We start from the raw sequence: 18,113 nt of genomic DNA on the forward strand, positions 1-18,113 counted from the left end.
ACACAGAGAGAAGCAAGTGAAGGAGAGAGATCAGGAAGGAGGCAGCAAGGACCACCGTAAAGAGCATGAATTCCCTCCTGGTAAAGACTCCTTTACCTCTGCATGTCTGCTTGCTAAAAGCAGGTCACTAACTCCGCCGCCTGCCGTGGGTGGATAGATTGGGTGTTTGTGTGCCCTATTGCATCTTTGCTCCTAACTCATAAACTACTGGACTTTTGCTGGCAAGGCCGAAACAGGCAAAACAATGTTTCAGGGGGATAGCCTTGCCAGAGTGTTGCAGAGTCCCCTTTAAAAGATATATATATATATTGAAGCAGAAAGTTCTGTGTGTGATACAGCTTACTTGGTCAGATGCATGGGGTAAAAAACAGGCATGGTTATATTTAACTGTTCCTTTATCTTTTTCTCCCCCCCCCCCGGTAAATATATTTTATTAAGTTTCAATGTTTTTAACCTACGTACAATCAAAATGCAATTTCGTCTTTTCTCTTATTTTTGTTGACTTTCTGCCCCGTTCTCTACGGAGTTGTTGTTCCTCTCCTTCGGCTGCACCCTAACTTCTATCTATTAAATCTATCAAACCGCAACACTATAATCTAATCGCTTCTGCCGCTCAGAGCTCCAATCCTGCTCGTGAGCTCATCGTGCTGTAACATTTCTTTGGATAGTCCGAAAAAGGCATCAATTCTTCCGTAAAACACTTTTAATTCCCTACTCCTATACCATGGTGTTCTGCTCTTCCTGTCCGTCGCTGGGAAGTTTGCAACAGCTTTCGGAGGAGAGCGGCTCACCAGTTTAGTTACATCACTTTATTTATCTATTGCATTTATATTCAATCTCTCCCTCCTCAATGGATCCCCACAAGAACCCTGCAATGTAGGTCAGGTTGAGCGGCAGCAGCAGGCTCAAGGTCACCCAGTTGAACTTCATGTCCGAGTGGGTTATTTCAAGTCCTTCCAAGTCCTTCCTTGCAGGGCTATTCATTTCATTTCATAAGATTTCCCTTTGCTTGTGACACAGACACAGAGACCAGCCTTAGCTGACCCCGCCCCAAACCTGCTGCTTCCATGGGAGAACCTTTCGAAAAACCTAGGTTTAAGCCTATTTCCACCTTTGCCAACCAGGTACCGTCTAAATCAGGGCGGTCCAACTTTTCCTACCAAGTGGGCTGCAAGAGTACATATCAACACACAGCCCACAGGCCCCCACACTGCCTTGTTTTGGGGAAAGAGGGGAGAAGCGAGCCCAAAATGTAATGTTCCCCCCCCCCCCCAGCCCTTGCACTGCCTTCCCAAAGCCGGCTATGTGAGGATCATGCTTGTTTTCTCCTATTCCGGAGGGTAGGACTCGAACCAACGGCTTTAAGTTACAAATATTCAGGATCGACGGGGAAAGTCTTCACGCTGCGCATGGTTAAACTGTGGAACTCCCTGCTACAGGGCTGCAAAGATGCAAACCAACTTGGGTGGCTTTAAAAGAGGATTGGACAAATTCATGGAGGAGGAGAGGGCTATTGATGGGTGCCCTCCCCATTTGGAAGCAGAAATGCTTCTGAATCCCAGTTGCTGGAAACCACAGGAGGGGAGGTGGCTCCCATGCTCAGATCCTGCTTGCTGGTTCCCCACAGGCATCTGGTTGGCCACTGTGGGAAGATGCTGGACTAGATGGACCACTGGCCGGATCCAGCAGGCTCTCCTTATTCTCTTATGTTCATGGCTGGTGGGTTTAGTAGTCGAGAACATCTGGAGGGCCTGGAGTTGGGTGGGGAAGGGGGTGACTGTTCTGCATGTCACTGTGACTAGACCCAGGTTTCACTTGTGCTTTTAGGGCCCCCAGGGACAAAGCCCAGCGTGCTTTTACATCTCAGCTTCCGGAGAAAGAAGAAGTTCCAGCGACGGCTGTAACCGCAGCTGGCTAAATCCAATCTGTGTACCTGAGTTTACAGTGAACTAGAATTTACATGCAGTGAACTTAAGAGATTTAATGGCAAACCTTTGCAAACATTAAGCCTTCACAACAACCCCACGAGGTAGGCTGCAGTTATCCATAGTGTGTGCCCACTACTAAGCGACAGCTCTAGGTCAATTGGAGAGCATCAGCTTTGCACAATCCCAGGCTCGGTCACGAGCATCTCCCGGTAGAGCTTCTCCAGGAGGCAGGCCAGGCCACCAAATTAAAGGAGAATCAGACAAATTTGTGAAGGAAAGGGTTATCCATGGCTCCTTGGGAAGAGATGGGACTTCCTAGTGTGATTCTGCTTTTTTTGTTCCTCGTTTCCTCTCTTCGCTAGGCTTCCCGTATCAGTTCCCTCCGGTTTTTCTCCACCTCCGCCCCTCGGGGATTGAAAAACAAAGTCCCAGAATACCAGAAGCTCTTCCAGGTGAGGGATTGGGCTGCGTCCAGAAAGCAGCTGTTTATGCTAGCAACTGCTTTGCTCAACCAGACATGGCAGGAGGGAGGGAGGGAGGGAGGGAGGGAGGGAGGGAGGGAGGGAGGGAGGGAGGGAGGGAGGGAAAAAGAGAGAGAAGGGGTGGCACCTGGAAGAAGAAGGGTCTAGGCTGGTCACAGGTGTCCTACTTTTCAAAGGATGTTTCTCTCTCTGAATAGAGCGTTGGTGGACTCTCCTTCCTTGGAGGTTTCTAAGCAGAGGTCGGTTGGCCATCTGTCATGGTTGCTTTAGCTGAGATTCCTAGATTGCAGCGGGTTGGACTAGATGACCCCTGGTGTACCCTTCCATAATTACTTTGATGATGATAATGATGATTTTATTATTTATACCCTGCCCATCTGGCTCAGTTTCCCCAGCTACTCTGAGCAGCTTACAGCACCTATGAAAATATCAAACATTTTTTTAAAAAATTCCAGTACATACCGAATGAAATCAAACTCCGAACCTCCCTTCCAATTACATTTCCAGCAACAGGGATCATAATCATTGTTTCCTTTGTTCAAAATAAAGGGAGTAATATCATATTGATAGCAGGTTTATAAGTTCTCCAACATCATATTAAAGAATGCCCCCAGAAATCCTCCCCAAACTGATGATGATTTTGATGATGATAGTAATAAATTTATACTTCACCTTGTTGTCTGAGACAGAGGAGAGTTTGGAGAGCCCTCTACAGGGCCAAGTCACAGAATCCTATAGTTGTGGACAGGGCCAGATTTAGGTTTGGTGAGTCTCTAAGCTCCTGAAGGTAATGGGGCGGCCCTTTATATGTCCAGCTGTCCTTTGTCAACAACAAATTGTCACTGTTTTTCTGTTGAATATATGCTATATGGTCATTTATGGACCTAATAGGTATCTCAAGCCATTTGCACTTGTTGCCATACAACCAGTCCATGCAGAATGTAATAATAATAATAATAATAATAATAATAATAATAATAATAATTTATTATTTATACCCCACCCATCTGGCTGGGTTCCCCCAGCCACTCTGGGCAGCTTCCAACAAAGCATTAAAATACAGAAATCAAACATTAAAAGCTTCCCTAAACAGGGCTGCCTTGAGATGCCTTCTAAAGGTCTGGTTATTGTTCTCTTTGACCTCTGATGGGAGGGCGTTCCACAGGGCGGGCGCCACTACCGAGAAGGCCCTCTGCCTGGTTCCCTGTAACTTGGCTTCTCTTAGCGAGGGAACCGCCAGAAGACCCTCGGCACTGGACCTCAGTGTCCGGGCAGAACAATGGGGGTAGGCAGCCTATATATAGAAAGGAGCAAACCAGCGATATTTGAGGGAGCAGGCTAGCAGGCAGGGCCCATGACTTACATCATAGGTGCCTACACAAGACCAAAAACGGTTGTTGTAGGTAGGTTTTGTTTTATTTATTTTTTCATCTTATATTTTGGAAATGTACATCCAGGTTTTTTTCCCTTTAATTTTTTTTTGGGGGGGGGCCTCAAGAGAGTGTGGCCCTAAGCTAGAGCTTGTTTAACTTATACGTAAATCTAGCACGGGTTGTGGAGTTGGAAGGGATCCCAAGGGTCATGTAGCCCAACCCCCAACAATGCAAAGATCAAAGAGGGTCGCCTAGAAGTTGCTCATCCAGAGTGAGCGGCCTCCAGTGTGCTCACTGAGCATGCGCACATATTGAAGTGGGCTGGGGGGGGGAGGGCAGGTGACTCGATGGCCCTTGGGGTCCCCTCCAACTCTGCCATTCTATGATTCCAATGAGATGGGGCTCACTCCCTGCCTCTCCCCAGGAGGACAATGGGCTGCCTGTGCACCTCAAAGGAGGCACCCTCGATGCCATGATGTACCGTGGAACCATGATCCTCAGTGTCTTTGGTAAGTGATACCTCCGCTCTCCATTCATTTCCAAATTTTGCATAATTGTTCAGAGGTGCTGTCCTCGTTTAATTTTTTTTTAACTAAAAATATAGTTACTGTTATAGTGGGTTGTGTTGGGGGTTTTTTTTAAAAAGAAATCTGTGTTGTTGTTTTTTAAAAAAAGAAATCTTTCCCCTCGTTTGCATGGAAACAGATCATTTGTGTTTGGAATTTGGGGTCTGTGGCCTATGAAATGACCTGAAGAAGTCAGTATGCATAGCAAATGCAGAACACAGATGAAACACCACAACGAACCAAATTCTCTTTTTCACTCTTGCTGTCAAAAATAGAAGCCTTCTTGCTTCTCTTTGCGGCGAGACGAACGGAGAAATGAAACACAGCAACGTGCGAGCAGATGGGCATGTGTGTTTTTCCCCTGTCCATAAATATTTCCTTTTCAAACAGCAGCCAAGCTCAGGAGGCAAATTGTGCCTTTATTTGGCCTGAGAATGATAACGGTGAGAGAAATCTCCTGAAACTTTTGCGGCCATTCTGTCCCACTCCTTGGTGGGTTTGGGGGCCAGCAACTCATTGCCCCTTCCTCTTGGACGAACGGACCTACAGGCTCACATACAGGCAGAGACACTGGTTTGGATAAACCTTGGTTGGCTTTATTTGGAGGGATACATTGGGAAGGAATGCAATGCACAAGTTTCTGGTTTCCATGCCGCCACCATCCCACCCCACCCAGGTTAGAATCCAGAAGTCAGCTTTTGAGTTATATTTAAAAAGGACATCTCCATAGACTTAGACATTATATTTGGTACCCAGTGCTGCAACCAGCAGGAAGGACCTCCCATTACGCCAGGCATCCCCAAACTTTGGCCTTCCAGATGTTTTGGACTACAATTCCCATCTTCCCCAACCACTGGTCCTGTTAGCTAGGGATCATGGGAGTTGTAGGCCAAAACATCTGGAGGGCCACAGTTTGGGGATGCCTGCATTACGCAGTGGAACATCCCTTTCCTCTCCCCGACCCACAGCCATCGTTTTCACCCCCCAAATTATTTTTGCTCCGTGTTACAGATTGTGCAACCTTAAACCTCTTTTAAACACACTTTAGCTGGCTCTTACAGATTTCAGAAAACAACTAAGCAAACCTTTAAAAACAACAACAAAAACAGGTGAAGCAATTCCCAGTTCTAACTTGATCGGAAAAAGCCTTATTATCCGAGCAAAACCCAACTGCATTTTCAGGAGTCAGCAAATGTTTTCAGCAGGGGGCTGGTCCACTGTCCCTCAGACCTTGTGGGGGGCCGGACTATATTTTTTGGGGGGGAAATGGACGCATTCCTATGCCCCCACAAATAACCCAGAGATGCATTTTAGATAATACTCCAGAGGACAGGATCACACTTCAAAATGAACTTAACTGATTAGACAACTGGGCCAAAGCAAACAAGATGAATTTTAACAGGGAGAAATGTAAAGTAGTACAATTGGGCAAAAAATAATAATAATGAAAGGCACAAATACAGGATGGGCGACACCTGGCTTGAGAGCAGTACATGTGAAAAGGATCTAGGAGTCTTGGTAGACCACAAACTTGACATGAGTCAACAGTGTGATGCAGCAGCTAAAAAAGCCAATGCAATTCTGGGCTGCATCAATAGGAGTATAGCATCTAGATCTAGGGAAGTAATAGTACCACTGTATTCTGCTCTGGTCAGACCTCACCTGGAATACTATGTCCAGTTCTGGGCACCACAGTTCAAGAAGGATACTGACAAGCTGGAACGTGTCCAGAGGAGGGCAACCAAAATGGTCAAAGGCCTGGAAACGATGCCTTATGAGGAACGGCTTAGGGAGTTGGGCATGTTTAGCCTGGAGAAGAGAAGGTTAAGGGGTGATATGATAGCCATGTTCAAATATATAAAAGGATGTCGTATAGAGCAGTGGTCCTCAACCCCCAGGCTATGGACCGGTACTGGGCCGTGGATCAGTTGGTACCAGGCCGCCCAAGGAACATTAAATACAATTAAATTAAAATTATTAAATCAAAACAATCTAAATAAAATATAAACAATCAACGTCCCCCCCCCCTCAGTGGGCCGCAAAACAATCAACGTTCCGTCCCCCCAGCAGGCCACAGTAAAATTATCAAACGTTGACTAGTCCGTGGCGATATAGAGGAGGGAGAAAGGTTGTTTTCTGTTGCTCCAGAGAAGTGGACACGGAGCAATGGATTCAAACTACAAGAAAGAAGATTCCACCTAAACATTAGGTAGAACTTCCTGACAGTAAGAGCTGTTCGGCAGTGGAATTTGCTGCCAAGGAGTCTGATGGAGTCTCCTTCTTTGGAGGTCTTTAAGCGGAGGCTTGACGGCCATATATGTCAGAATGCTTTGATGGTGTTTCCTGCTTGGCAGAGGGTTGGACTGGATGGCCCTTGTGGTCTCTTCCAACTCTATGATTCTATGATTCTACTCTTTAAAAACACCAGGCAGGCTCCACAAATAACCCAGAGATGCATTTTAAATAAAAGGACACATTCTACTCATGTAAAAACACACTGATTCCCGGACTGTCCGCGGGCCGGATTGAGAAGGCGATTGGGCCGGATCCGGCCCCCGGGCCTTTGTTTGGTTACCCATGGAATAAGGTTTCCTTGCAAAGCAAGCAGTTTTTGGAAGGTTGCTTCCATGCTAAAGCCTTTTGGCAAGGCCGGAGCACTGCTATATGGCTGTTAGCAGGAACTGGTATTAAACTGGACATTGTATCACCCAATAGTTCCTTCCCCACCACCTCTGTATAGTAATATATAATGTTTCATCTCACGTCAATCCCTTTAGCAGGTTCCCCCCTATAACGTTAATTAAAGACTTCTTTCTTTCAGTTTCATTGTATTTCATTGCTTTCTGTTCAATATAGCTAGAGAGCAGCCATTGACTGTCCCTTAACCATTTTCTGATTTCCATTTTTTTCATACGACGTGAAATGACTGGCCAGTGACATCTTCCTGGGTTTATCATTGTTGCTTTAATATTTATCAGCAGCTGTTCAGAGATCTTATGTTATCGGGCAGCATACAAATGTCATAAATAAAGGGGAACGAAGGATGGCAATTTCAGAAAAAAGGGCTGGCGTGAAACCAAGAATGCTTCAAGCCTTGCCAACTTTTTCGATAAGTGACATGGAGTTATTCTTTTCCCCAGGTGTCGGCCTCACCCTCTTTGTCCTGTTCCAAGCTGCTTCTCCGAAGAAGAACAAATGAGAATGAATCTTTAAAGGGGGGGAAAGACTTGGAAGTCTGTCCCCCCCCCCCAACCACCAATACCTGTTCCATCCCTCAGTTACGCCAGAGAGAGAGAGAGGGCGAGCGCCTTGTTTTCTGGGGCAGAAGAATTACCAAATCTGTCGATTCTTAGGAACTTTTCTTCAGAATGGCAATGAGCAAATGAGGTTGTTTGGAGACATAAACAAGCGAATGAATAAAATGAATTAAAAGAAAGATTTGCCCTTAAACACACACAACTGTATTTTTAAAAACAGACACCCCACTTACACCACAAATTTTAAAGGCTGTTAACAAAACTGGAATATAAAAATTCACATGCATGCCTGTCTAAACCTAAGACGCTGCCTCATTACTATTTTGTCCAAGCGGGTGCAGTCCAGCAGTTTTTGACTACATCTCCCATCAGCCCCAGCCAATATGTAGTCCAAAGCAGCTAGATGACATCAATTTGGCTGGTGCTGCTTGACTCTGACCGGCAACAGCTCTGCAGGGTCTCAAGCGGAGAACATCAGAAGAGCCCAGCTTCTTTTTTCTTTCTTTCTCCCCCCCCCAATATTTTTATTGGATTTTAATAACAGCAAACGAGTTACAGGGGGAAAAGATACCACCTCTTCGCATTTTGGTCTAATTTTATTTCACATACAAGCACAGCGGCTCAAGGAGCATTAGGTACCACGGGTCTATGTGAGTACCTGGGTTCCGTACAGGTCAAGATAATTTTCGAAATAAAAATTATAGTACCACAGAGTTGGAAGAGGCCCTGAGGGTTATCCACTCCAGCCCCCTTCAATGCAGGGATTGCAGCTAAAGCACCTGTGACAGGTAGACTGTTTCAACACCTCCGCATTTCTGATTGTTTAAATTTTGATTGTGGAACCCTTTGCAATTATAGACCAGGCATCTTTTCCCTCCTCGTATGTTTTATCAGGAATCACCGCTAAATAATCCCTGACAGGTGTCTATCAGGCTTCTGTTTAAAGAATTCCAGTGTAGAATTCCGGATGTAGGTTTGATGAGGCCCTCAGCTCCTGAAGGGAATGGGGCCCTTGATATGTCCAGCCATCTCTTGTCAACAACAAATGGTCACTGTTTTTTTTTGTGTTGAATATATGCTAGAAGATGGTAATTTATGTACCTCATAGGTATCTGAAGCCATTTGCCCATGTTGCCGTGCAACCAGTCCATGCAGAATGTCGGCACTCTATATAGAAAGGAGCAAACCAGGAATATTTTAGGGAGCAAGCTAGCAGGCGGGGGCCATGACTTACATCAGAGGAGCCTACACAACACAAAACATGGTGGCTGTATGTAGGTTTTATTTTATTTGTTTTTTATCTTATACAGTACAGGTGAAACTCAGAAAATTAGAATATCGTCAAAAAGTGCATTTATTTCAGTAATGCAACTTATTATTTTTAATTTTTCTTTTAATTTTTACAAATGCTTTCTTTTGGAAATTCCACAGTAATATAATAGTTACAATAATACAAAAAGAAACAAAAATAAACATCGCTATAACATTTCATTAATTACATTCCATTTATAATTGACCCGCCTAACGACAAATCATTACAATTACAACAAATAAAGGCTTGACATATCTTGCTTTGCATGTCATGCATCTATCTCATATATTGGTTTCACCTTTTAAGTTGCGTTACTGAAATAAATGCACTTTTCGACGATATTCTAATTTTCTGAGTTTCACCTGTATATCGTGTCCCTTTTAAAAAAGAAGAAGAAGAAGCCTGGCTTAAACCGAAACCAGAATTTAATAAAGATGTTCTGTTTACAGTATCATAAAATGGGATTGTCACGGCCATTCATCCCACAGTTAAAGCTTGGTTTTGGTTTGGTTTGCATGCACAAACGCGGAGAGAAATATCTGGCTTCTGAGGTGAGTAGGAACAAAGAAAGCAGCCTTAAACCCAGTCACTTGGTTGGTCCATCTAGCTCAGTATAGTCTACACTGACTGGCAGCAGAGTAGCTACAGACAGGAGTTTCTCCCGCCCCCGCCCCGACCCCCTGGAGATTCTGCCAGTGGGAATAGAACTTGGGAGCTCCTGCACGCAAAGCAGGTGGCCTACCCCTGATCTGTGGCCCTTCCCCTAAAAATTAGCTAAGACCCCAGTCCTCATGGCTGTGAATCAAGGGATGTCACAGGGAGCTGCTTTACGCCGAGTGGTATCAATGATCCTGGGATCTTCCGCTTGCAAACGCTCTACCACTGAGCGACAACCCTTCTCCCAACAGAAGTTGTCATAATAAATACTGAATTGTACTTAGTGTTGTGGGCTTTGTCCTGGACTAGTCCTAGGTGTGAAGACCAAGGAGATCCTATCTCCAGAATCTCACCAGGATCACCCACTGAGCCTGTTCAGGGTATCTTGCGCTTCTGTTTTATGTCGTCACCATCCAACATGTCACCTAAACCTTGCAACACTCCTAACTAAACAGGGTGGACACTTGGACCCCACCTATGGAGAGCCACTGCTTTTACCCGGTGAGTGCCAATCCTTGCTTATGAAAAATGATGCACAGGAGCACCCCGATCTTGTGTGTGTGTGTGAGAGAGAGAGAGAGAGAGAATAAAGTTTAGCAGGAAGCAACTCCCACATTGATCAAAAAGACTTACTTTCAAATAGGACGGCAGCCATAGCCTTCCAGTAAATGGTCTTGCTCAGTGTCCCTGCGTGGTGTACAGAAAACAGTCTCTTGTGCAAGCAGGTATAACCACTCTGCACATGGATCCAGGAGGATCGTGTCCCTCGTGTGTACAAAGGCGCTATTTCCCTACAATCCAGTGCTTTCGCCTTCATTTTCCAGCCTCCTTTTCTAGTTAGTCACATGCAAGCTTATTCAGGAAGTGGACGAGTTTCAAAATGGGAAACGTGATTTGGAATTGCCTTGATTTTAAACCAATCCAAATTCAGGTGGATGAAGCCGTTTTCTTTTAGGGGTGGGATGGGGAGGATCAAAGCTGGTCGGCGGGGCGGTTCAGACATTTTTCAGCATCTTGGTAGTCTGGTTGTTGGCTGCGTTGATGCTAATCACGTTGGCGGTGGCCTGCGGAGAAAAAAAGAAAGTGAGAAAACAGAGGCAGAGGCTGTTTCAAGAAGCAGGCCTGGCTCCGCATGGTTGAAACTACACCTCCCATCACGCTGGCTGCTGAGCCTGATGGAAGTTGTAGTCCAAAGCACGTGGAGAGCTCCAGGCTGGCAAAGGCTGCCTTAAGGGAGTCACATGTTGTGTGAAGAGTTTTCCCTCACCTGTACTAACACTAACACAACGTGTTCCAACCCCCCTGACCATTTCGCCTTTTACTGAACCTTTCCAAGCTCTGGATTAAAAAAAATATGGGGCAACCAAAACAGTACACAGGATTCCATATGAAGGTGTTAACTAGAATGATCTTTCCAAAGGAAGTAAAGTCACAGATCCTCCCGCTGTTGGATCCAGAAGTAGTCAGAGTGGGATGTAACATAGGCAGTCAAGTACAACACTTCCTGTTTGCCCAGAGTGGACACACACAGGGGGGTGTTACTGCAGCCAGGAGGATTTCCTGTCACACCTGGTCTGGACCATCTCCCCCCCCCCCGGCATGTGACCAGGTGGATGGGCGTGATCCTGTGAGACTCTGTGAAAGGGCCAGTCACGCAGCCATCTCTCTCTCTCTCTCTTGACCCTTACTCTTTTGCTGCTTTCTTCTGATACTGATGTCTTTTGCTGTCTGCTGGCTCTCAGCCAGCAGCACATGGGCTCAATCCCCAAATGGGTTGAACTCAAACCCTTTTCTGTAACTACAAGCTACAGCCTGCCTTTAAGGAACCTACTGTGAACTGAATGTAAGTAAACTTCTTGTTATTCTTAATAGAATACTGTTGTGTCCTTATCATTTTAAAGAGGGAACAAAGGGGGAATTTACCAGGAATAATCCAATCTGGACAAGCCAGACTGGATGGCTTAAGTAAAGAGATTCAAACGAATCTACCAACTAGTTTCCTGCTATATGCTGGGGAATGTACTCTGCTACTGACTCACAAGCGTGAGTGAGGAAGGATAATACTTGATCAATATATCCTCTCCTACTATCCACAACATTCCCACAGAGTAGAGCACCAAAAATATGTGCATATACAAACCCTCCCTAATACATAGCTGCCAAGTTTTCCCTTTTCTCGTGAGGAAGCCTATTCAGCATAAGGGAATTTCCCTTAAAAAAAAGGGAGAACTTGGCAGCTATGCCCTAATATGGTGTCTTCCAGTTGTGCATCTTGGGTGTAGAATTTGGAATTTTAAACTTTTTATTAAAAAAAATCACGTTATGTTCTACTGCATATGTTCTCTGCCCTGGCCCATCGCTCACCTTTTCCTTAATGCTGTCCACCTGCTTACTCTGGACGTCGATTTCGTTGCTCATGTCCACCGCCATGCTGCGAAGATTGCTCAGCATGCTGTCTACCTGCGTCAGGTTCTGTTCCATCTCTTCTTCCACGTCGTCCTTTGTTATCCTGAGCGAAACGCACACAAGAACGTTAAGAGCCTAGCTGCTGGATCAGGCCAGAGGCTCCTCGTACCCCAGCGGCCTTTCCTCGCAGTGGGCAAGAACAAGTTCGCCAACTAAGTTTTCAATCCGGGAAAATGAAAGGCGTGATTGAGCTGAGGAGGGTGGATGGTGACGATGACCATTTTCTTGTTATTATTAGTGTTTTGTTTTGTTTTGTTTTGTTTTGTTTTGTTTTGTTTTGTTGTGTTGTGTTGTGTTGTGTTGTGTTGTGTTGTGTTTTGTTTTGTTTTGTTTTGTTGTAACCATCATGGTCATATCAACCACAGAATAAAAATACATACGCTAAGAATACTCTGCAAGACCCATGCTCCTAATTTCTCTTTGTAGGCAGCTAGGAAGTAATTACTGTATACAAAGTTATTTAAAAAGTCCAGTTACGTTAGGGCTCAGAGGAATGAGCTACTAATTACAGTACTGTACTCAAAGCCTCTCAAGTAAAGAACCACAAAGATTTCGGAAGTTGATTAATGATACTTCTTTCAAAAGCATCAACCAAGATACAGCTTTACATTTACCAAAAATTATAATATACAGGCTAAAAATGTTAAAATACAAAAGGGTGAAGGAACTTATACAGTACATCGAAATAATCTAGTTACCGTATTTTTCCGTGTATTAGATGAGGTTTTTTACTCAAAAATCGTGTAAAAAAAACTGGGGTACTCCTATACACAGATAGTGGCGTGGGGGGGGGGGGAGCTGCACTCTAGGGAGCGTTTCTGACAGCAGTGGTAGGGGGGGAGTGGCTGCCCCCTTTGCCAACCCCCAGCAATGGCCCTGCTGTGCCCCTTAAAAATGCTTAACAACTTTGGGCCTCTTCCCTCATTTTCTTTAAATTTAGTCCCCAAAAATAGGGTGTGTGTGTGTCTTATACACAGAAAAATACGGTAAATATTTAAATCACCTGATTAAATCTTGGTTAATCACCACATTATTACTACTACTACTACTACTACCACCACCACCACCATGGATTTATTAATTGCCTTTATGCATAAGAGAATTAAAAGCACAAAACAGGACTAAAACCCGAACAAGTGGGACGCTTGTCATATCAACCCATTTATCCAGCTGGAACAAACACGCCTTTTGACCGTTTTCAGAAAGGGTAGAGAGCGGCTGCCTATCTCAACAGGAATGCTATCCCACAGAATGGGGCAGCCACAGAAAAGGCCCTGCTCCAAGTGACTGAGGTGGCTTCTGACACCTTTGGCGCTTGCAGGAGAAACTCTCCTGGAGGCTGCAGAGGAGATCTCCCGGTTGTGTGAGGTGGTCTTGGAGGAGAAGACCTCCCCACTCCTTACCTCTGGATGAAGGGCCCACTCATGACCATCTGGTTTCCATCGGCCACCACACAGGGTTGTCGAGAGACCACCTGGCCGTTGCTGGCCTTGGTGACCTCCAAGTCTTTTATGTGCTTTAACCTATGTTTCAAAAGAACAGATGTTCAGGCAGTAGTTCAACCTCTAACTTACTTTGCTCTGATTAAAAAGAGAGAGAGAGGCGTCCCTGGCGATTGCCCAGCCAGGGGACTTACTTTGCGCAGGGGCAGACGAAGAGGCCGCAACATTTCGCCATGTCTGTGAGGTTCTTCTCTGCCTCCTTCATGTCTTGGATGATCTGATCCAAGCCGTCCTCAATCCGGTCGAGCTGCTCTGAGGAAGGGAAAGCGAAGGGGAGCCAGCGGCAACACTCAGGAACCAACAAACATTATACACAGCCCTCTCCAAATACGCAGGCTGAATCTCACAGGTATTGTGGAGAGGAGCGGCCACTTTCTAATGCTCCCGTGAGGTATGTCGGCTGGTTTTCAAATCTCCCCTCCAATAGCAACGGAGCCTGGTCTGCTAGCCACCGAGGCCTAGTGGTTAGGGTTGCCATACGTCTGGGAAATCCCGGGCATGTCCTCTCTTGCGGGGCAACCTGGCCATCCGGGGTGTGTGTGTGTGTGTGTTTCATTTCCAAACAAAAACTCCGGGTATTTGTTTGTTTGTTTTTAAAAAGTGCACAGGTGGTTCAGGGTGTGTGAGCAGCCATCGTGCTGGCGCAGCTGCATGTGAAGGATCATCCATTCACGGCTACAGCTGGGGTAGGCTTGGGAGTCACAGGGGTGGGGGCACAGAGGTGGGGGGGCAGACCACCCCAGGTTTCATCGCTGAGGAGGTGACATTCGGCACCCGCCCACGACTCCCAAGCCTACCCCGAGCTGTCGATGTGGGGCGGGGGGGGGGGGGTTGACAAAACAATTTCCACACCGGGTACTACCTGGGCTTGCTACGCCTCTGCTTTGGGGCTCAACGACTGTCCGGATTTTTACTTCTTGAAATATGGCAACCTTATTTCTGCTTGCAATAATTATTTCCTATCATGTGGAGCCGCCCTCAAAAATAGTATTTCCCTCCCACTTTCTGAAGCGGTACCCATTCATTCGAGCACCTTATTCTGCTGCCTGTGTGCATTCAAGCCACTGCCAGGGGGTTTTGAGACTAGTCAGCCAACCCACAGAGGATTTTAAATATAGCAATTGCAAATGCAGAACCAGAACACAGCTAACACCTCCATGGTCTGTGAGCGATCTGCCATGAAGCCAGAGGCCTTACCTCCCTGGTCATCCAGCATGACCAAAGTTCGAATTCCGGCATCTTTGCTCTGTTGGGAAGGAGAGGTGGGGAGAGAAGTGAACAACTTTAAACACCTCCAGGATTCTGCAAGATTTCTGGGGCCTGATGTTGCTCACATGAGAACAAGGGATCAGACGAAGGGCACATTCACACCAGGTTTCTAGTCCTCATGCATGTGGCCAAAAGGGGGAAAAAAGCCACAACTTGAGAACTCTCTGCAAAAGGCTTGCAAAGCAGAATGGACAGGTTGTTAAAGAACGTCATCCCATCATCCTCAGGTCACTTTCGCTACACACATTTAATAATAATAATAATAATAATAATAATAATAATATTTTATTACTTATACCCCGCCCATCTGGCTGGGTTTCCCCAGCCACTCTAGGTGGCTTCCATCAAGAGATTAAAAATACATTTCAAGCGCTATGGGGCCACTTTAAACAGTCCAGGCTTCTGTTATGTATTCAGTGGTCTGCGTTTGCCTGAGCTTGAGTCTGGACCAGGCACCCCCAAACTGCGGCCCTCCAGATGTTTTGGCCTACAACTCCCATGATCCCTAGCTAACAGGACCAGTGGTCGGGGAAGATGGGAATTGTAGTCCAAAACATCTGGAGGGCCGGAGTTTGGGGAAGCCTGGTCCGGACTAAGGATTCTGAGCTCCCGTGTTCTGATTCGATACGTGATATCCAATCACAGAAAGCCTCTGCCATTGGCCTTTAAACTCTGAGCCATGATTCACAGCTTGGAAGTTTGGACAGCCAATCACGTTGGGCATACAGTCAAGCTAGAGCTGTGATCTCTCAGAGATTGGGCGATATTGCTAGACAAGAGGACATAGCCCTCGTGAAACCAGGGATATTCCTGGGGGAGCAGATCTATCAGGTTACACCAGTGCCTTATCTCGCGGAAATCCGCTATGTGGAATACCGTAGACTCATCACCGCGGCCAGATTGAACGGCCTCGAATCTGCGGTATTATGGGGAAGGTACAGGGGAGTTCCATACGACCAGAGAACTTGCCATTGTGCCTTGGGAGAGGTAGAGTCCACCGAACATATCCTCCTGAGTTGCCCTTTCTATGTAGATTTAAGGCAATATCTCATAGCCCCATGCCTATTTCAGCTCAGCTCTCTATCCAGAGAAAGTCAGCTTGTATATTTGTTGAATAATCCCACTGGGAAAACAGCTTTCTTGGTGGCCAAATTTCTCTTCCTAGCTCTCAAGCATCGTAAGACTAAAATCGATTGCATTGATGTGGGTTTATCTGTATAGCTTTTATTAGTGCTGCCCATGTTTCATTTTAGAGGTTTTCTTTTAGATGTCTTAGATGTTTTAATCTTGTACTGAGAAATGTATCTTTTCTGACTGACAGTCGAATAAAGAATAATGATGATGACAATCACGTTGGGAGTGGGAGTGGCCCAAGCCTTCAGAAACGTATTTAAGCAGTTGCTTTTTCCCTGTCATCCAGTTCTGATAGTTCAATAAAGGTTCTTGCTGTTATCGCTGTGCCTTCCCTCGTAGGAAGTTTTCCCCAAATAATCCTGGGGTCTGTGGTTGCATAAGGTTGCGGAGAGCTGTTAAAAGGCCAAGCTATTCCCCCTCGCAGAGTCCCCTGTGAAGAGGGACTTTTTCTTACCTCATCCACCAGGTGCAACATCCTCCTGGTGCTCTCCAAAGCCTGAAGTGAAGATAAAAAAAGAGCAGGAAATTAAATATTATTTATTTATAGATTCATAGCATTGTAGAGTTGCACGTTGCAAGGCAGGAATCACAGCTCTGGGAAGCCCTGAGGGTGATGCTGATGGGAGTTGTAGCGCAGCACCTCTTGAGGGCACCAGGTTAGCAAAAACTGCTTTTGTCCTTTTAAAAGCCGCCTCCGCCAGCAGCCCTAATGGTAGCTAGTTCTGTAAGTTAATTATGCACTCTGTGAAGAAGTTACTTTCTCGAGCCTGTCTTAAGCCAACCAGACAATCAGTTTTACTGGATTATTCACCGAGTAACCCCAATAAAATGGTCTAGTTACAGGTAGGTAGCCGTGTTGGTCTGACGTAGTCAAAACAAAAATTTAAAAAATCCTTCCAGCAGCACCTTAAAGACCAACTAAGTTTTTCATTTTGGTATGAGCTTTCGTGTGCATGCACACTTCTTCATGCACACGAAAGCTCATACCAAAATAAAAAACTTAGTTGGTCTTTAAGGTGCTGCTGGAAGGATTTTTTTTATTATTTTGTTCCCAATAAAATGGCATATCCTTTCTTGCCACCAACAGAGGAGGGAAAAAAAACCCCACCCCCATTTGGCAGTGCAATGCACGCTAAAGCAAATTAGTTACATAGTTCGAATCTGCCTCATTTGCATAAGTATTCTTGTAGCCCTTTTGCAAGAACGAGAATTGTTCTTCAGAACAAAGCCAACTTCCTTGCAATTATATCTCTGGCATATTTGGGCAGGAATGCCAAACTGGGGTTGTGGGGTGAGGGGGGCAGAAGGTTCTCCAGATTGTAGACTGGGACGCAATCATGCTGCTGCTAAAGTAAACTGGGGGCAATTTAAGGCTGGAGGAGGCCATTTCTTCCAGAAGTGGAAGCTACTAACTAAAGGTGCAAAAGCCCCACCAAGTCTTAACAGTCCTTTGCCAGTCCACACAGAGCAGCTGAGCACGGCAACTGCATTTTATGTGTGGGGATGGTCGTGAGGGCAAATTGCCACAGATCGGAAAGGATGTGGGAGGACTAGGCGGAAGATATTGGAAGGCAACAGGCTGGCAACGACGCCAGCTGGATTCGCCGTAAATCGTAAATGAACAAAGGATATCAATTCCTGGCAGGAGAAATAGAGTCGACCCAGGCGAAACAGGGAATAATCTGCCTCTGGGTTGAAATCAGCTCATGGGAGGGGGGTTGCCTTCCCATGTTCCTTTCTGCCCACCCCTCATGGCAATACCAGCAGCATTTTTATAAGGAAAAGGAGATCTGGCTGGTAGAAGCAAAACAAGTATTTTCCCGACCTCATTGTTGACCTGGTGGATGCGCTGTTCAAGGTCTTCCGACTCAGGACCCACCACACCATTGGCTGCCATCTTGGGATCTTTTGGGACAGAACCGAGGGGGACGTTTTCCCTTGTATGGATAACTCCACGGTCTCCTACAGAAAAAGACAGAAGAGATCAAAGAGAAGGAAACATCCAGTGTGAGAGATCACAGGTGCCCAGCCAGGTATCATTTCACATAGTGGCCGTGCCATGAGCCAGAAGGAACCCCCACGATCCTTTCCACGTAGGAAAGCATTCTGGGGCTAACCCACAATCCCCTGGGGCATGACTCCGAGGGATCAAACAGCAGAGTCCCAG

At 45.9% G+C, this 18,113-nt stretch overlaps 2 protein-coding genes across 3 annotated transcripts in view; one reads left to right on the top strand and one right to left on the bottom strand.

The window, feature by feature from the left end:
- On the top strand, positions 1 to 7,799 carry COX7A1 (cytochrome c oxidase subunit 7A1). 2 transcript variants are annotated; one of them, XM_035121098.3, is made up of 4 exons: positions 1 to 80; positions 2,291 to 2,380; positions 4,208 to 4,292; positions 7,490 to 7,799. In XM_035121098.3, exons 1-4 carry the CDS (start codon positions 66 to 68, stop codon positions 7,546 to 7,548), a joined length of 249 nt encoding a protein of 82 aa, XP_034976989.1. In that variant the 5' UTR covers positions 1 to 65; the 3' UTR covers positions 7,549 to 7,799. The 2 variants fall into 2 exon arrangements, with proteins under 2 accessions (XP_034976989.1, XP_088527355.1); XM_088671229.1 differs by lacking the exon at positions 1 to 80 and adding an exon at positions 1,020 to 1,124.
- The window catches only part of LOC118087020 (synaptosomal-associated protein 25-like), a 24,787-nt gene continuing 14,162 nt past the window's right edge, over positions 7,489 to 18,113 (bottom strand). The window contains exons 2-8 of the mRNA XM_035119238.3: positions 17,772 to 17,908; positions 16,401 to 16,442; positions 14,741 to 14,789; positions 13,678 to 13,795; positions 13,445 to 13,564; positions 11,940 to 12,084; positions 7,489 to 10,639 (exon numbers count right to left, since the gene is read on the bottom strand). Coding sequence (XP_034975129.1) covers positions 10,571 to 10,639; positions 11,940 to 12,084; positions 13,445 to 13,564; positions 13,678 to 13,795; positions 14,741 to 14,789; positions 16,401 to 16,442; positions 17,772 to 17,843 — 615 coding nt within the window. The 5' untranslated portion in view covers positions 17,844 to 17,908 and the 3' untranslated portion in view covers positions 7,489 to 10,570. The remainder of the gene's footprint in view (positions 10,640 to 11,939; positions 12,085 to 13,444; positions 13,565 to 13,677; positions 13,796 to 14,740; positions 14,790 to 16,400; positions 16,443 to 17,771; positions 17,909 to 18,113) is intronic.

The sequence above is a fragment of the Zootoca vivipara genome, chromosome 6 (genome assembly GCF_965207765.1).
Source record: "Zootoca vivipara chromosome 6, rZooViv2.hap1.1, whole genome shotgun sequence".
Classification (NCBI taxonomy): Eukaryota; Metazoa; Chordata; class Lepidosauria; order Squamata; family Lacertidae; genus Zootoca; species Zootoca vivipara.